The 15238-nt window shown below is 39.1% G+C and overlaps 1 protein-coding gene across 5 annotated transcripts in view; it reads left to right on the top strand.

Annotated features, from left to right (window-relative positions):
* KLF12 (KLF transcription factor 12) overlaps window positions 1–15238 on the top strand; it is a 452101-nt gene that overhangs the window by 199709 nt on the left and 237154 nt on the right. For all 5 annotated transcript variants that reach the window (XM_079903472.1, XM_079903469.1, XM_079903470.1 and 2 more), the window contains one exon: window positions 3921–4010. In XM_079903472.1, the coding sequence (XP_079759598.1) occupies window positions 3921–4010 (90 nt within the window). The remainder of the gene's footprint in view (window positions 1–3920; window positions 4011–15238) is intronic.

Here is a 15238-nt window from a genome sequence, read left to right as displayed (position 1 = left end):
ACTGGCATACAGGCTTGGAAAACAATTGTTGTTTTTGTTGGTTTTTATTGTTGTTATGATAGAAGTGAGTCAAGAGAGGGGAGAGATTGACTTCTTTATGACGTGGTTTTCAAGCAAAAGGCGAATTTCCTTATAATCTGATTCTTCTGCTTCTTCTGTAGGAAAAAGTACTCAGAGGATGATACTTTTAACCGGTTGGTATGCCTGCATTATAACCCGTTAAGAATCTTTTCCGAACATGCCTTAATCAGCTTGATGCAGTGAATCCTGAATTGCTTCTCAAATGTCCCTTTGATCACTGTTGAACATAACACGGGTAGGGGTGAGGGCAATTCATATTTTTCATTACCTGTAGCCAAACATGGAGATTCAAGATGGAAATATGTTTAAGTGAATATGTCCTGTATCTTGAGAAATCGGAACAAATCCCCGTAGATATTTTTGGCTTATGAAGGGAAGCCTTGTTGAAAACTTTGGTCTGTTGAATGTTGACTGGCTGGCTCTTTATTACCCCACCTGTGCAAAGTGGATGACGCACAGTCTGGAGGAGGGAGAGGAAAGAGACCTGCATTCTGGGAGTAGGAGGGCGGATGGTAGTAGTTGCCCTGGAAAGTGCCCCCCATTCTGTATTTTTATGAGAGAGGATTATTGAGCATCTGTCCTTTTCCTTCCTGCAGGTTCCATTCAAAATATTGTGAGATGCTAGGATTGATGACAGCTGTGTTTACATGTAGATGTATTTCTGACGTATTTGTGGGGAGGAAGGTGATCTCCGCGTCTTACCCTTCCGCCATCTTGAAGGTCTCTTGACAGTTGTGTTTATACTGCTTTTGACTGGGAGAGCTACTATCAGCTGGACTGCTGTGTTGCCAAATCTTTTTTGGGAAATAGGAGTATCCAGAGTACCGTTCTCACCCAGTGCACGTGTAATTGATCAACAGCCAGCTAATAAATCTGATGATAAATTTGTCTGTAATTGATACGGTTTACTCATATGAAATAAGTAACATAAGTGTATAGATACGTGTACATGAATCTAAACACATATACATAAATTATGTAGAATTGTATAATATCAAAATATTTGTTACAACATAGAGAGTACCATGTTACTAAAATTGATGAGTAATCTTATTTACCTCTTGGGAATCAATTGAGCTATTGGATTCCCCAGCAAATGCGTTTTGATCAAGATCACGACAAGATATGTTTGACAGCAATTTCAAATTATTAGAGTTTATTACATATTTAAAGTCTGAAGTCCGTTGAGATTGTATGTATCTGATTTTTAGCTTAGAGAGATAAATCTATCGATATTTTGTTCCAAGGACTATGTCCTCAATGCTGTGTAATTACCATGTGCTCCGTAAAAACCACACACCTTCTTGGATGGTCTGGGATATGGTGTGATGCTCGGCCCTTCTCTTTAGGCTAAACAAGGTCAGAATCAGGAATGCAGAGATTAATATGCTTCCTGTATATACAGTATAACTTTCAGGCATATGTACTGATCGAATCTGCACTAGTTGCAAGAGTTTAATAATTAAGGATTGGGTTCCTTAGCTGTGAACATTGTTATTTATGGTGTTTATTATGGGTGTGCTACGCTGATCCTGGAAAAATCAGGGAAAGAGAAATATTTGCCGGGCAAACTTCATTTCTTAAAAAAATGCCTGAAAATGTGTTTAATTATTTCACTTTTATAGGAAACTGAAGTGTAACCCTGTCTTTAACGATCTAGAATTATTCCAGTACAACAACAACAAAAATTATAATGAAAACAGTGATATTTAAATGTACTAAATAGCATGTGAACCCACAGCTTTTTATGATTTATCCGTTTTTAACTTCAAAGACTCTGGTTAGCTTGCATTTTTTTTTTTTAAATGAATGGGTTGATCACAGCCAGCGAGGAAAACGGCTGAAGTCTATCAGCTGTAAATTGGTACAAAGCACTAAAAGGGACATTAGCCTCTAATCAGATTCTAACAGTTCATTAAACCTGCCTTTCCAGAATCGCTCTTTGTCTTTTCCCCTCCTTTGCAAGGCATCTTCTTCCCTTTCCATCTGGGCAAGACCTCCTCCAGGGTAGGAAGCAGTATCAACTCATCCTTCATTGTCTACCAACCAAACAGCCTACGGGAGGCTTTGTTAGGGTGGATTCCATGCTGCTGTGAAAGGCCCGGCAGTTGAGGGCTGCTGGCAGCAGGAAGGCTTTCCTGAGGTTGGGAGGCAGCAAACCAAGCTGGCTGCTTCCAAGCATGGAAGCAAGTGACACATTGGGATTTGAGGTCCATGCCTGATATGCAAACAACCCACCAGCCTCCGCGAAAGGATTTTAAGCTTGGAACAAATGCACTGAGCTCACCAGTAATGCCATAGTTCCTTCTGTTCTAAGCTATTAGGATGCAAAAATCCCCCCAAAATATGGACAAGTCAAAAGCAAACATGTAAAAACAATGATGTATCCTGCCAGTTTTAATAATATTGTACATTTCTAAGAGAGGAACATGACAGTAATTTTTCTTCTTTTTATTACCTAACAGACTAGGTAGCATGGGATTTCTAAATGCTCATTAGTTAGCTCTAGCGTAAATTTGCTTTTTCTTCTTGCCGTTGATTTCTCTGAGCAAATATTTGTGATAAGAAGCCCCATACATTTTATTTCTCAGAGTATTTTTCTTAAACAAAAAGGAGAGTCAAGAAATGGGAGAAATAATTAGAGCTTCACTATACTGCACTCTGTTGGTATTATTTGGTAATAAAAACGTTTAATTTATGATGTGTTGAAGTGAGAGTTGTTTTTATTTAACTGTCTGTTGGGGAGAAAAGCAACTCCATGAATGGCGAAAACCTGAAGGTTTAGAAGTGATATTTAACCTTTGTCACCATGTAGGCAAAACATTTAGAAATGTCTCTTTCTTTTAATAAGACCACCTTAGTGTCATGTGGTTACATTCTATAACAGCAAAGACACTAGTCTAAAAACTCAGTCAGACTTAGTCATTTTAATTTCTTGGTTTAGTCAGTGTTTGAGGGTAAAGTTGGCATTCTCAACATATTTTAAAGCAGGAGCCTGATTTTGGCCTGAAGCAAGCACTGATGTGTGGCTTTCTGACTCCCCTTCCTAGGTTGTTGACTTCAGAAAATCCCCGAAGCTGTGGAAATTAGTCAAAAAATAACCCTGATTTAATCTTTTTATAGATGTTTGAAATTCTATTGCACCACAATAGAAGTAAGGTTTTCCCTTCAAGAGGTGTCAAATGGAGGCAAACATATAGTGGAACAGAAACCAAATTGTCGTTTATTCTTTGATTATGACTTCAGCTTAAGAATTCACTCTTAATCCAAGATTTATGTTAGTTGTTTTTAAAGCAGATGTTTGCCGTTGAAAGGTAGAAATTTTCATTTGATCAGATATACCATGATACCGGAATTCACTCTCCAGCATTATAGTATCTTGTATTCAAAGTTATTTCCACTTTGACAGTAGTATGAGAGTATATAAATTATTTTGATCTGTCTTTTCCTTTATGGATTTCTGTATACAGTACAACCTCCAGAGCTAAGGAAGAAAGAAACTTGCCTGGTATTTCCTTGCACGATTGCAAGTGTGATGAGTTATTCTGGCCCCGTATAAATTAACGTAAGGTTGCCTTACTCCAGTTTATTACCGTCTGACCTCCAACCCAGGGGTCATAGAATCAGACTGATTAATTCAAGTTCTTGGTCATTATTTCAAATGAAAGTTCAGCATGGGGGGATAATTGGCTGTGCTGATGTTCTCCTTTAATTATACTATATTGTTAAAAAATTAGGTTAGCAGTACTAAATGTACTACAATGAAGGCAGACTCTACTAGCTGTCCTCTTCTGAACGCTTTATAGCTGAATTTCCCTCTCTCTCTTTTTTATTCTCAGAATATCAACACCCTTGAGAACAGAATGTTAATGCTTGATGGGATGCCGGCAGTCAGAGTCAAAACAGAGCTTTTGGAATCTGAACAAGGGGTAAGCAGAAGTTTCCGACGATGCCCCACCCCCTTCTCTTTAAGAGAGTGGCAGTGTTTACCTCCAGAGTGTTCTAAGGTTTGCAGAACACTGCTGATTTTTCACTTGCTTCAGCTTTTCTCTCTTGAGTAAAAATCATCTGAGACCATGGTTGATTCTCACCCATTTGCAACCTCAAATATTACTAACTTAGAAAAGATAAGTTCTTGAATTTAGGAAGGCATAGTGACCACACGGCTTTATTTAAATTGGTGAATGTTTTGGAAAACTAATTCAAATCCAACTCGCAGAGGAAGAATTAAAAAAATAAGATGGGACTCTAACCTCAATGTCAAGGTAGTTTGGTTCTTGCTAAGTTAGGAAATAATAAAGTACAGTTATGGGAATGTTACTGTTTTGGGATGGATTTCTCTTTTTGACATTTGTTTTTACCCTTTTTTATAGTTGATAGTGAGTTTGAAAAGCACCTAAAAGCAAAAGAAAGCTTATTGAGCAATAACGTAGCCAAATTGACAGTTTATGGCTACTGAAAGTGTAAGGACTTAAGAACACAGCTAGATTTTTTAAAACGATGTGGGTGATTTTATAATTGTTAACATCTATAGCTTCACTAGTAAAAATCATAATCACCGCGACGTGATTCCTTGCAGCATTGGCTGACCACCTTTTGTATTTAAGGGAGAAAGCACTGCCTACCTGTCTTACTAAAACAGCATCACAGAGGCGAGTACACGTGACCGCAAAAAGGACATCGATTAAATATATATTTAATCTTAATCTTATTTGTGTATCCCTTATTCAAAAAAAACAAAACAAAACATTAGCAGTGTTTTGTAATTGAGCAATCAAATTTAAGTGTTAATAAACTCTCACTCTTACAACAGTCAGTACGCATGAGTTCCTCTGGGACCCCATTCAAGAGGTTAGGATACTGATGTACCAAAATTATTTTGTAATGAGGACACTCGAGGGCAGGGATCTCGATGGTTGCATTTAGAGGGTTCTCCAGTAACGTCCCCATTCCTGAGCACTATGTGGCAGGGTGTATGGCATCTCATGATATATTTCTCTTCCGTGTAAGTCAGTGTCTGAAACAGACCCCCATCCCGTAGAGCATATCAGTTCATCTTTATGTTCAGCGTAGACTGTGGTAGCTCTGAAATGCACATTGTGGAGTATGTCAACCGAGAACATAACCCCACAGTCTGCGTGACATAATGACTGAGTCACAGAGATTCAACCCCAAACTTAGGCAGTAGAGCATCATGAAAGAAAAGACTATGTGTTGGTTATTAATAATTGCTTGTTCATTGTAGGCAAACCTTTAGAAAAAATCATGTGTTCACCTGGATTTTCTAGCCTGACACTCATCAAGTTAAACTCTATATCCTCCAAACTAAGTAGTTCTTTACCTTTGTTTTCTTAACCAAACCACAGAAGGATGTGTTTTATTTCTTAGGAGTTCTGTTTTCTTAATCTAAATGCATTAGCATCAGTTTAATAAAATAAATTCCTACATACCCCGTGTTTAAGTTTAACAAAACATACAGACTGTAACATCTTATTTGGAGAAGGCAGCCTGATGGAAAAGTGAAAATGGTATGTTTCACAATGTCGCTTTTATTTCACAGTATGTTCTTCCACTTAAATAACAGTAAATCTGTTCAAGTCATACATGTTGGAGGGAGGCAAAAAAGTACAGAAAACCAGTCAGAATATGTTACCTGGGCTATTAGGCAAAGCCAGGAATAGTGCATTGTTGTCACCAGTCCTGGGAATCTGTAAGAACATCTAGGTACTTCTCTCTCCTTTACTATCATTTTTCAGTTTTAAGGTAAGGTTTGCATGAAAGGTTTAAGTATACAAAAAACAAAAGCCAATATTCCCAGGAGTTTTACAGTGTGAATAAGAAACTCATGTCACATTATTTATAGAAAGTATTTTTCTGTCCTCAAATAGGGACAGGAAAAATTGTAGGTTCTAGGTTTTACTTAATGCCTGTTCATTAAAATCCGTTTTCTTCTTTGTGAATGGAGCCGATGTTGGTACTTTAACCCTAATTTAGAATGTGTGTGTTGGAGGGGAATAGAAACTTCATTTATTCTTTTCCTTAGTCTCGTATATACTTTTCTTAAGTATATGACACGCAAACTTTGGTTCTCTTTCACAGCAAAGCTTTAAGAGAAGCAGACCACAGTGTTGAATGGAATGTATTATGATTTAACTATTTATAGAATACAATTAATTTGTACTTAGTCGTTTGTAATACTTTAAATCAACTCTTCTTTAAACAGCTGAAATCTTGAATTTTAGTGAACTTTATTTTTCGTCCCTTTACTGGAGTTTTTTATCGGGGATGATGGGATGGGTGATAATACTGTGTAATTTCAGAATCTCAGAACTACTTTTAGATAAGGAGTGCTAGGATTCTGAAGATTTCTTGATTTCCGTCTTACAGAACTCTCCTCATTGAGTATTAAAGGCTGTTTGAAGTTTGATTCTTCATAAGAAAATGTGAACATATTGGTGACATTAAAATCATCGCATGTGTGATTATGGGCTTTTGAAAAAGATGAGATGTTAGTTACAGTGAACAAAGCATTATAGAAATGTAACTGTGCATCACAACAATGAATGGGAAAGCCTGAAGCTTGCGCGTTAGTGGGATTCTCTAATCACTGTGGAAACCTAGTTCTGAGACTCTTCCATCAGCGTTAAGGGGAAAAAGAGCCAGTCTGCCTTTCAGGCTACAGGCATATTGTAAAGATCTGCTACTTTACATGGACCTCCTGTCTCAGGGCACCATGAAGGCATCTGCTCCTTCCCTCTTTCTTGTCATAAATAGTCCCTTAGGTCTTCGGCTGTCAGCTGGTCTCTGCATGCGCCCCCTCCTCTCCAAGGAATTCAGGACTAGATGAGCACATTTCAGAGCTTAAAGAAAGACTGTGGAACAGGCCGAGGTTGGCCACTCTGCTTTCTCTTCTCTGAAAAGTTCTGGCTGCCTTGCCTCTTCCTCTAAATAGTTCCGTGGTGTGTACGTGGCCCCATCTCTTTAATCATATTCTAAGCTCTCAGAGGGCAAGAACTATCCCTTGTGTTTTTCTCATAGTTCCTGGCAAGTGCTCAGAAAATACGTGCTTTATTAAACTTGTCCAGGCATTGTAACTGGCATGGTGCAAAATATGAAACTAGTCAATAGCTGCTTATAAAGCTGCTCTGTCTACCTCATAGGGTTGTTGTGAACATAAAAATAAGAATTGGAAATATTGGAAATAATAGATTCCCTTTGGTGGCAGTCTTCATCTTGTAGCCATGTGAACTGGATGGATAAGAGTGGCTAATTCAGACCATCTCTGTGTGCCTTGCTTCTCTTTGGAACCCTTAGTTTTGTGGTATTGAAGTCGATCATTGTTGCAGTCTCCTGAAATGTGACCTAAGTTTTCTTCAGCCTTCTTGGTGATACAGCGCATGCTGCCGCGTGGTCCGTGGCAAGGTCATGTGCTCTTGTGATATACTTCAGGGGCACAGCGTGGAGTGACTTTGTCTGTGACCTTTGGTGCTTGTGTCCTGCTGTTCTAAGAGCTTCTCAAGTGTGCTCTCAGCCTTGGGATGTTCTAAGGTGTTATTAAGCCCAGGACTAAAGCAGGAAGAGGAATGCTAGAATTTGTAAACCCAGAGGTAAGGCAGTGTGCAGAGAACAGGCACCACTTCAAAGACATAAAACGTGATTTTATTCCTGGCCCTGCAGCTCCCTAGCTGGAACGGCATTGGGAAGGAACTGCCCATCTCCAGGCCTCTGTGTCTTCCTCTGTGCAGTGGGGATGTTAAGAGACGAGACCTTCCAAATTCAGTCTGACGGTGTTTGATTCTGGTCACAGGCATGGAGTGAGCGAAAGCATTTCCAGTGACGAGTCTAAGAGTGATACTGCAATGAAACTGCCTGTGTGTGGAAGTAGAAATGCACAGACTTTAAAGTGAGACAGACCTGAGTTAAGATGCTTCCTCAGCCGTCTCTGTCCACCTGTTCCTCCTCACCTGGGAGGTGGAGCGAACCATCCAGCCTCACAAGGGCCTGACTGCATGTGGTGGGTGCTCAAGAAATGTTCTCCTTTTGACGAACAATAGGATTATAAAGGGCCCCATTGCTTCACTTTCCGTTGCTGCAGTTCTCATAGGTACTTAGTAGAGGTTTCAACATCTGCATTAATTTGTAATCCTAAGAGAGGACTTCAGGTAAATCTTAAGCTTTGTTTTTTTATTTTAATTTTTATTTAAGCATATCTGGAGAAACGTTGCAAATTCTGCTTAGATTTTATCATGTAAAAAAATAGAATGATGGGGCTTCCCTGGTGGCGCAGTGGTTGAGAGTCCGCCTGCCGATGCAGGGGACACGGGTCGTGCCCCGGTCCGGGAAGATCCCACATGCCGCGGAGCGGCTGGGCCCGTGAGCCATGGCCGCTGAGCCTGCGCGTCCGGAGCCTGTGCTCCGCAACAGGAGAGGCCACAACAGTGAGAGGCCCGCGTACTGCAAAAAAATAAAAAAAAAATTTAAAAAAGTAGAATGATGAAGCCAGAAATCAGTTATTATTTTAACACAGAAGTGATACCGCTTGGTGTGATAATGCTATTTGGCCATAATTTTTAAAAAAGGAGTCTGAGTTCACATACTTTAAAGACTTGTTGGTATATTTCCAGATGAAATAATTCGATGTCTGGGATTTGCTGCAAAATAAAAGGGGAGGGTGGAATGGATGGGGATAGAGATGCAGTAAGATTGGTCATGGTTCCATCATTACTGAAGCTGGATGATGGGTGCAAGAGGGCTTATTTAACTCTTCTGCCTAATCTTATATATGTTTGAAATTCTTTAAAGTAAAATGTTTAAAAAAGCTCTCTCAATAAAAATTTGAAAAATACGTAGGCGTCAGAGGGAGACGGGAAAGAATCATTCCTCACTCAGTCACCCTCGCTCTTCGCTCTTCGTGTTCTAAGGCCTGAGGGGTCTGCCACAGGGATGGAGCGGACCTGAGTCCTTCCTCCAACCACAAGGGTGTTGGAGCCCTTGGTTTTTCCTCCTCTCTCTCCTCTTTGTAGAGGCAGGTGAAGCCCTGATCCGCGGGCTTGTAGGCACAGGGAGGTGGCAGTAGCGTGGCTGAGGGAGAGAAGGAGATGGGATGTTCTGCCCATTTTAAGTGTTCCGAGCAGTTGGTAATTGGGTGATAAAAGACCCCTCTGTGTTACACTGTGGGAGACGGCCTAAGGTCGCTTTACCACAGCCCGGGAGCTGGGGAGGGGACAGGTATGGCAGCGGATAGGTATGGTTCCATGGCTTCCTAGCAGAAAATATCAGCCCTGGTCGGACCAGAGATCTCTGAGCGCTCTAATTTTAGAGGTAGGACAAAAGAGAATAATGGTTCTTTCCCCTGGAGGCTTGCAGTGCTTTTGCAAACCGTTCAGTAGGACATAGCAAGGTGTTGAAGACATTTCTGTATCAAGGAGAAGTAGCGCCGTTAAGGTGACTATATTGTCACGTCCTTAAGAGCAGAGCTAATGCTTTTTGTTTCTCGTTATTCCTCATCCTCCCAGCGCAGGGAGCTGATGCTTAGGCAGAGCTCAACAAAGAGCGATCAATTCAGAGGCTCTTTATTGTAAGTGGGAGCCAGTGTCAATGGCAGAATTGAGATTTCGAGACAGGTGCCATTTTGGAAAAGCCGCCAATTCTTAGGTTTGATAAACAAAGAGAAACAGGTGCAGGTGTTGTAGCTGAACCTACATGTGTGCTATGCAGTGCTGATTGGAGACAGGCAGTTACATTAAAATTCAGTGGCTTTAGAGAAAAACACTCCACAACACGTCTAACTTCTTTTTCCTCAGTAAACCACTATGTTTAACTTAACATAGAAGATTTAATATACATTAGTGTGTCAAGGCTTAGTAAGACAGTGTTACTTTAATGACTATCAGACGCGCACGAGAAGGCATTATAAAAATGCCACTTGCATTTCCCTTCCACAGTGCCTCATTATTCCCCCCTCTACCTTGGGAACAGGGGCCAGCATAGCTAGTAAATTGGTAGAATTATCTTAGACATACGATGTTGCTTATCACTTAATATTCTCTGATGACCCACTACTTGAGATCTTTTGATCCGTAGTCCAGTCTTTGCATGTCACTACCTGGCTTCAAAGAAAAGCATACGCAGAAGCTACGTTATTGCTAATACAAGAAGACCATTATTTTTTTAAAAAGCAGGAAAAAATATCTGCACTTGCAAAACTCATATTTTAGGGAAGAGCTGTCCTCCTGTAGAAGCAGAGTTGGACTGATTTTAATAATGTCAGAATGGCCAGTAAATGTATTAATAGAAAGAATTGAAAATCAATGAGCTGTGATAGTAATTACAGATAGTACCCAAGGGAAATATAGCAGGCAGCCAGACCCTTTCCCTCGGGGCCTGCCCTGGGCAAAGCTATGAAGCTGATAATTCTGCCCCCTTTCTTTCCCATTAGCAATGTACTTTCTCCTTCAACTTTATTCCCTTCCGCCTGCCATCCAGACACCCTTGACCCCTCTGTGCAGTGTTAGTTCTTGGTATCCACAGATGACCGGTTCTAACTGCAGTCGTATTAATTGAGGAGAATGTGAAATGCTGTTCTTTCCAAGCATTATTTGCATTTGCACAGGGTCAGTGCTTTGTAAAAAGGAACATTTTTTTAAAGAAATTTCATGCTCTGAGTAATCTTGATTTGGGGGAAATTAACCTTTCCAAAATATTTCAGCTTATGAACGATCGTGTTCTCCTTCATGTACCAGTCTTTGTAGTAGAATCAGGAAAAAAAAATCTGGAGCATGAGGTGTATATTTCTCTGTGTCTAGGTGTGTTTTCTTATACTAATATTTATATACTGATTCAGAGTCTATAAAGTGCCTCACAAAAATATCTTATGTAGCCCTTGGAGGACTTTCTGCTCCTGACTGTTAGGGATTAACTGCTATGGGTATCAACCTCCCTCCATAAACACTAGAAAGCCAGACAAAATACATGAAATGTTTTTCACGTATTGGACAATAGGCAGTTAAGGACTGTGATCCTTGGGACGTGGGACGAGAAAGGGGGTGATGCTACTCTTGCCTCAACCTCCTGCCTGGAGGCAAAGAGGGAGGGCGGACCCAGAGAGGGTCTAGCAGTCACACTGAGCTAGGCAGGCAGGGTTTGGAATTTGGAGAGGTCAAGGCAATTAATTTTTAAAGAGAACAATAACAGAGAGGACGGCGTTGTACAAAGAGGGCTCTGGGGATCTTCAAACTGGTCCCTTTAAGGGTTTTGCTAAGTAATGATCTGCCTGTGTGAGGAGGAAGGCAAGGAAAGAACAAGGATGGCAACGGGTGGAACGATTCTTGGATGTCACATAAAATTCACAGAAACCATATGGGAGAGACCTCTTCATACATGGGCATTTGGTAGAGGTCTCAGAAGGGCCACAGCTTAGTAATAGAACTGAATTAGTTCCATAATAGTCTGGTCTGGACCTTTCCATGACAGAAAGGATCAGACTGATCTGCAGGTTACTTAGTTGTGCCAGAACAGAATCCAACAGTCTCAAAGGAGGACAGATCTAGCCTTCAATAACGTAAAAGTAACAGTGTCGTGGCATTTAATCAAAATCGATCATATAGAAAAAAAATTTAAAAGCTGAACAGAGTCTCAGTGACCTATGGAACAATCCCAAGTTGTCTAATACATGTACAATTGGACTCGCAGGACAAATATTTGAACAAAGAAATGGCTGGACATGCTCCAAACGTGATGAAAACTATAAACCCACAAATCCAAGTTCAGCCCCAAGCAAAAGAAATCACGCCAAAGCATATAATAATCAAATTGCTGAAAACAGGTAATGAAGAGTAGTCTTAACAGCAGCCAGGGGAGAAGGAGGAAATATACCTGCCATACAGTGGAACAAAAATCAGACTTCTTATCAGACACCATTCAGGGCTGAAGAAAGAACTTCCTTAGGTAGCGGTAAAAGGACACTAGATAGGAATTTGGATCAACACAAGGAAATGAAGAGCACTCAAAATGGCAAATACCTAGGCAAATATGAGATTAAAAAAAATTTTAGAAGAAAAATTGCTCAAAGCAAACATAATAACAATACATTATAACATATATTGAAGGAAAATGAGTAACAACAGTAGCACAGAGATGGGAGGATGGAAGGAAGGATACTGGTGTGTGTGTGAAGAGTTGTGGTATCATTTGAAGGTAGTCTGTGTTAAGTTAAAGGTGTAACGCTGTAAATCCTAGAGCAGCCCCCCTACACACACACACACACACACACACACACACACACACACACACACACACAAAAGAAAACAACCAGATAGTATCTAATAAATCAATGGTAGAGATGAATTGGAAACATTTGAAAAGGTACTCAACTGTATTTAAAAGAGAGCAAGAAAAGAGGAAAAATGAACAAAGGACAGGAGAAGTAGAAAACAAATAGCAGGGTAGTGCATTTAAACACAACACCTTGATTATTGTATGAAATGCACATGGTTTAAGCACTTCATCTAAAAGACAGATTGTCAGATTGGAAATAAAAGTAAGATGCAACTACATTCTATCTACAGGAAACTCCCTTTAAAGATACAGATAGGTTAAAAGGAAAAAGAATCAAGAGTAGTCAAAATTACGAAACAGAAAATGGAATGGTGGTTGTCAGGTGGAGGTGGACATGGGGAGTAGTTTGATGAGGAGAGAGTTTCCATTTTGTGAGATGAAAAAACTGTAGAGCTCTGTTACAACAACAACGTGAATGCAGTTGACACTACTGAACTGCACAGATAAAAATGGTTAAGAGGGTAAATTTTATAGTATGTATTCATTACCACAATGAAAAATAAAAAAAAAAAACATTTAAAACTCCAGGGAGCTGATGTTTACAATTGTCCAAGGGACAGTTTAGTATGGATTACTAAACTGAATGGCTGAAGGAGAATTTCAGCAGAAATTGCTTCAGGCAGTTCAAATGGTAAGTGACTTTTTAAAAAATCTGTTTGTTATAGCAGCAACTATGTGTAATATGAGTAATGGCCCTATTTTTACTTAAAACGGCCGCTTCTTAAATGAATGTTGGCTTTGACAACACCCTTCTTCTGACTCTGGAGGAAGAAGTTTTATGTGAAAAGTGAGGTTACAGTTGAGGAACCAGGCAGGGGTTGTTATGAGTGCCAAGCCTCTGAGCAGCTGAACATTTAAGTATAGCTTGTATTCAGCCCTCCATATCTGGCGTTCCTCCATATCTGTGTTCCGCATCCCCAGATTCAAGCAAGGTGGATCATGTAGTATTTACTGTTGAAAACAGTTGACGCGGAAGAGGACTCATGCTGTTCCAGAGTCAGCTGTGTCTGTGTTTAGTCATCCCAGTCCTGTAGATTGCGGGTCCTGTCGATCATCCAGATCAGAAACGTAATTCTTATGTCTGGTAACATTTTTATCATTGAAAAATTCAAATATATAAAAAACCCATCGAGAAAAAAATAAAAGGCATGATTACACTACCTTGAAATAAAAGCTGTTAATAGTTTAGAATTTTTTCTTCCAGGAAATTAATAATTCTGTAATAGACATTCTTTTAAACAAACAAAAAGTAAAAGGATAGGAAAAGATGCATCATGTATACACCAAATAATTACAAAAAAACAAAACTGCAGTGCCTGTATTATTATTAGAGAAAATAGACTTAGGGACAAGGGGAACCAGAGATAAAACATCTCATAATATAAGAGAGTCAATTCAACAATCCAAGTTGCTTTTTTACCTTAGTAAACCCTTGAGTCAATATAATATTAGCCCTATTAGTCATTAAAATTGCAGAGATATTGTACGTCCAAGGTCATATCACCAGTAAGTAACAGGCATGTAACTGGAGTTCATGTATTCTGAATCAGAATCTTTTCATATTGCAAGCTGTCCTTGACAGTATTATAACTAGTCATCACATTGGAAATGATCTGATTTCAAATAATTTCCACTACAATATTAATGTTTAAGAAAAATTTTAGATCTTATGAAAAGTTTTAATTCAGTACTCCAATAAATGCAGATTTACCAACAGAGGTTCAATGCCCAGTGAACACAGTAGCACGAAATAAATATGAACTCTTGGAATCTCTCTTTTACCTTAATTACATAGGATTAAAAAATATTTTACTACTTAGTGTATGTTTGTTTTAATATAAAATAACATTTTCAAAAATTTAATAGTAAGTAAAAATGTGCACAAATACTCCCTGCTCATCACATTGGCAAAATTTTATTTCACTGTGTGTCTATCAATTTTAGAAATCAACAAATTGAGCAGAGCTGACAGCACACATTAGATGCACCTTCTAGAAAACTCTGTCTCTCTGTCTTAGTATTTTGAGAACCCAGAATTTCATAAATATGTAACATCGGAATGTCAACAGTTGTCTTTTTTTTTCATTGCTTTACAAATTATGTCAGAGTCATCACTGAGGAAAATATATACTTTGCCACCAAGGCACATTCGACCTGGTGATAATTTTGATCAATTTAACGTCTTGCTGAATGGTCGTGTCTGTGGCCTGTGGAAAAATGAATTTGTCTCTAATCTGCTGGTCAGTCCTTTTTCTTCTCTTAAGGGCATATCGTCCGGAGATTTTCTTAATGAAGAAATATGTACTTCTCGTCAGTCATAAATGAGCTGTGAAGTTCAGATGACTCATAGTCTCCATGACCAATTCTATTTCCAATTTTAATTTCACTGTTATGCTCTTGTCATGACTAATTATATCTTTTTCAATAAAGCCATGCAGATAATGATTGAGATTATTTAGTCTTAAAGCCTATATCTGCTAAACAAGACAATCTTATTGTTCTTTACAATTAAGATAAAGACTGTATTGTTCTTAGGTTCGTTTTTTAAAGACCTCAGTTATATACTTTTTTTACCTTCAGATTGAAAGAAATTAGTACAACTGTGGGTTTAAAATCTGCAACCTCCCTTGGCTAAGTCAGTTATAACAGGGTAGTAGAATAAGTCTCTTGGGTCACTTCAAGTGATAAATTTCATATAAAGATGAGTATTCAAACCATTTACAAATGAATCATCAATATATTACTCTATTTACTGAAAAAAATAAAGAGGCAAAGTGTTTGAGGTGAAGTATTTTCTATGAACAATGCAACGGCTACTGGC

Source organism: Stenella coeruleoalba, assembly GCF_951394435.1.
Source record: "Stenella coeruleoalba genome assembly, chromosome: 18".
In the NCBI taxonomy this organism is placed as follows: Eukaryota; Metazoa; Chordata; class Mammalia; order Artiodactyla; family Delphinidae; genus Stenella; species Stenella coeruleoalba.
Note: the sequence above shows the minus strand (reverse complement) of the source record. Positions and strands in the feature narration are given on the sequence as shown.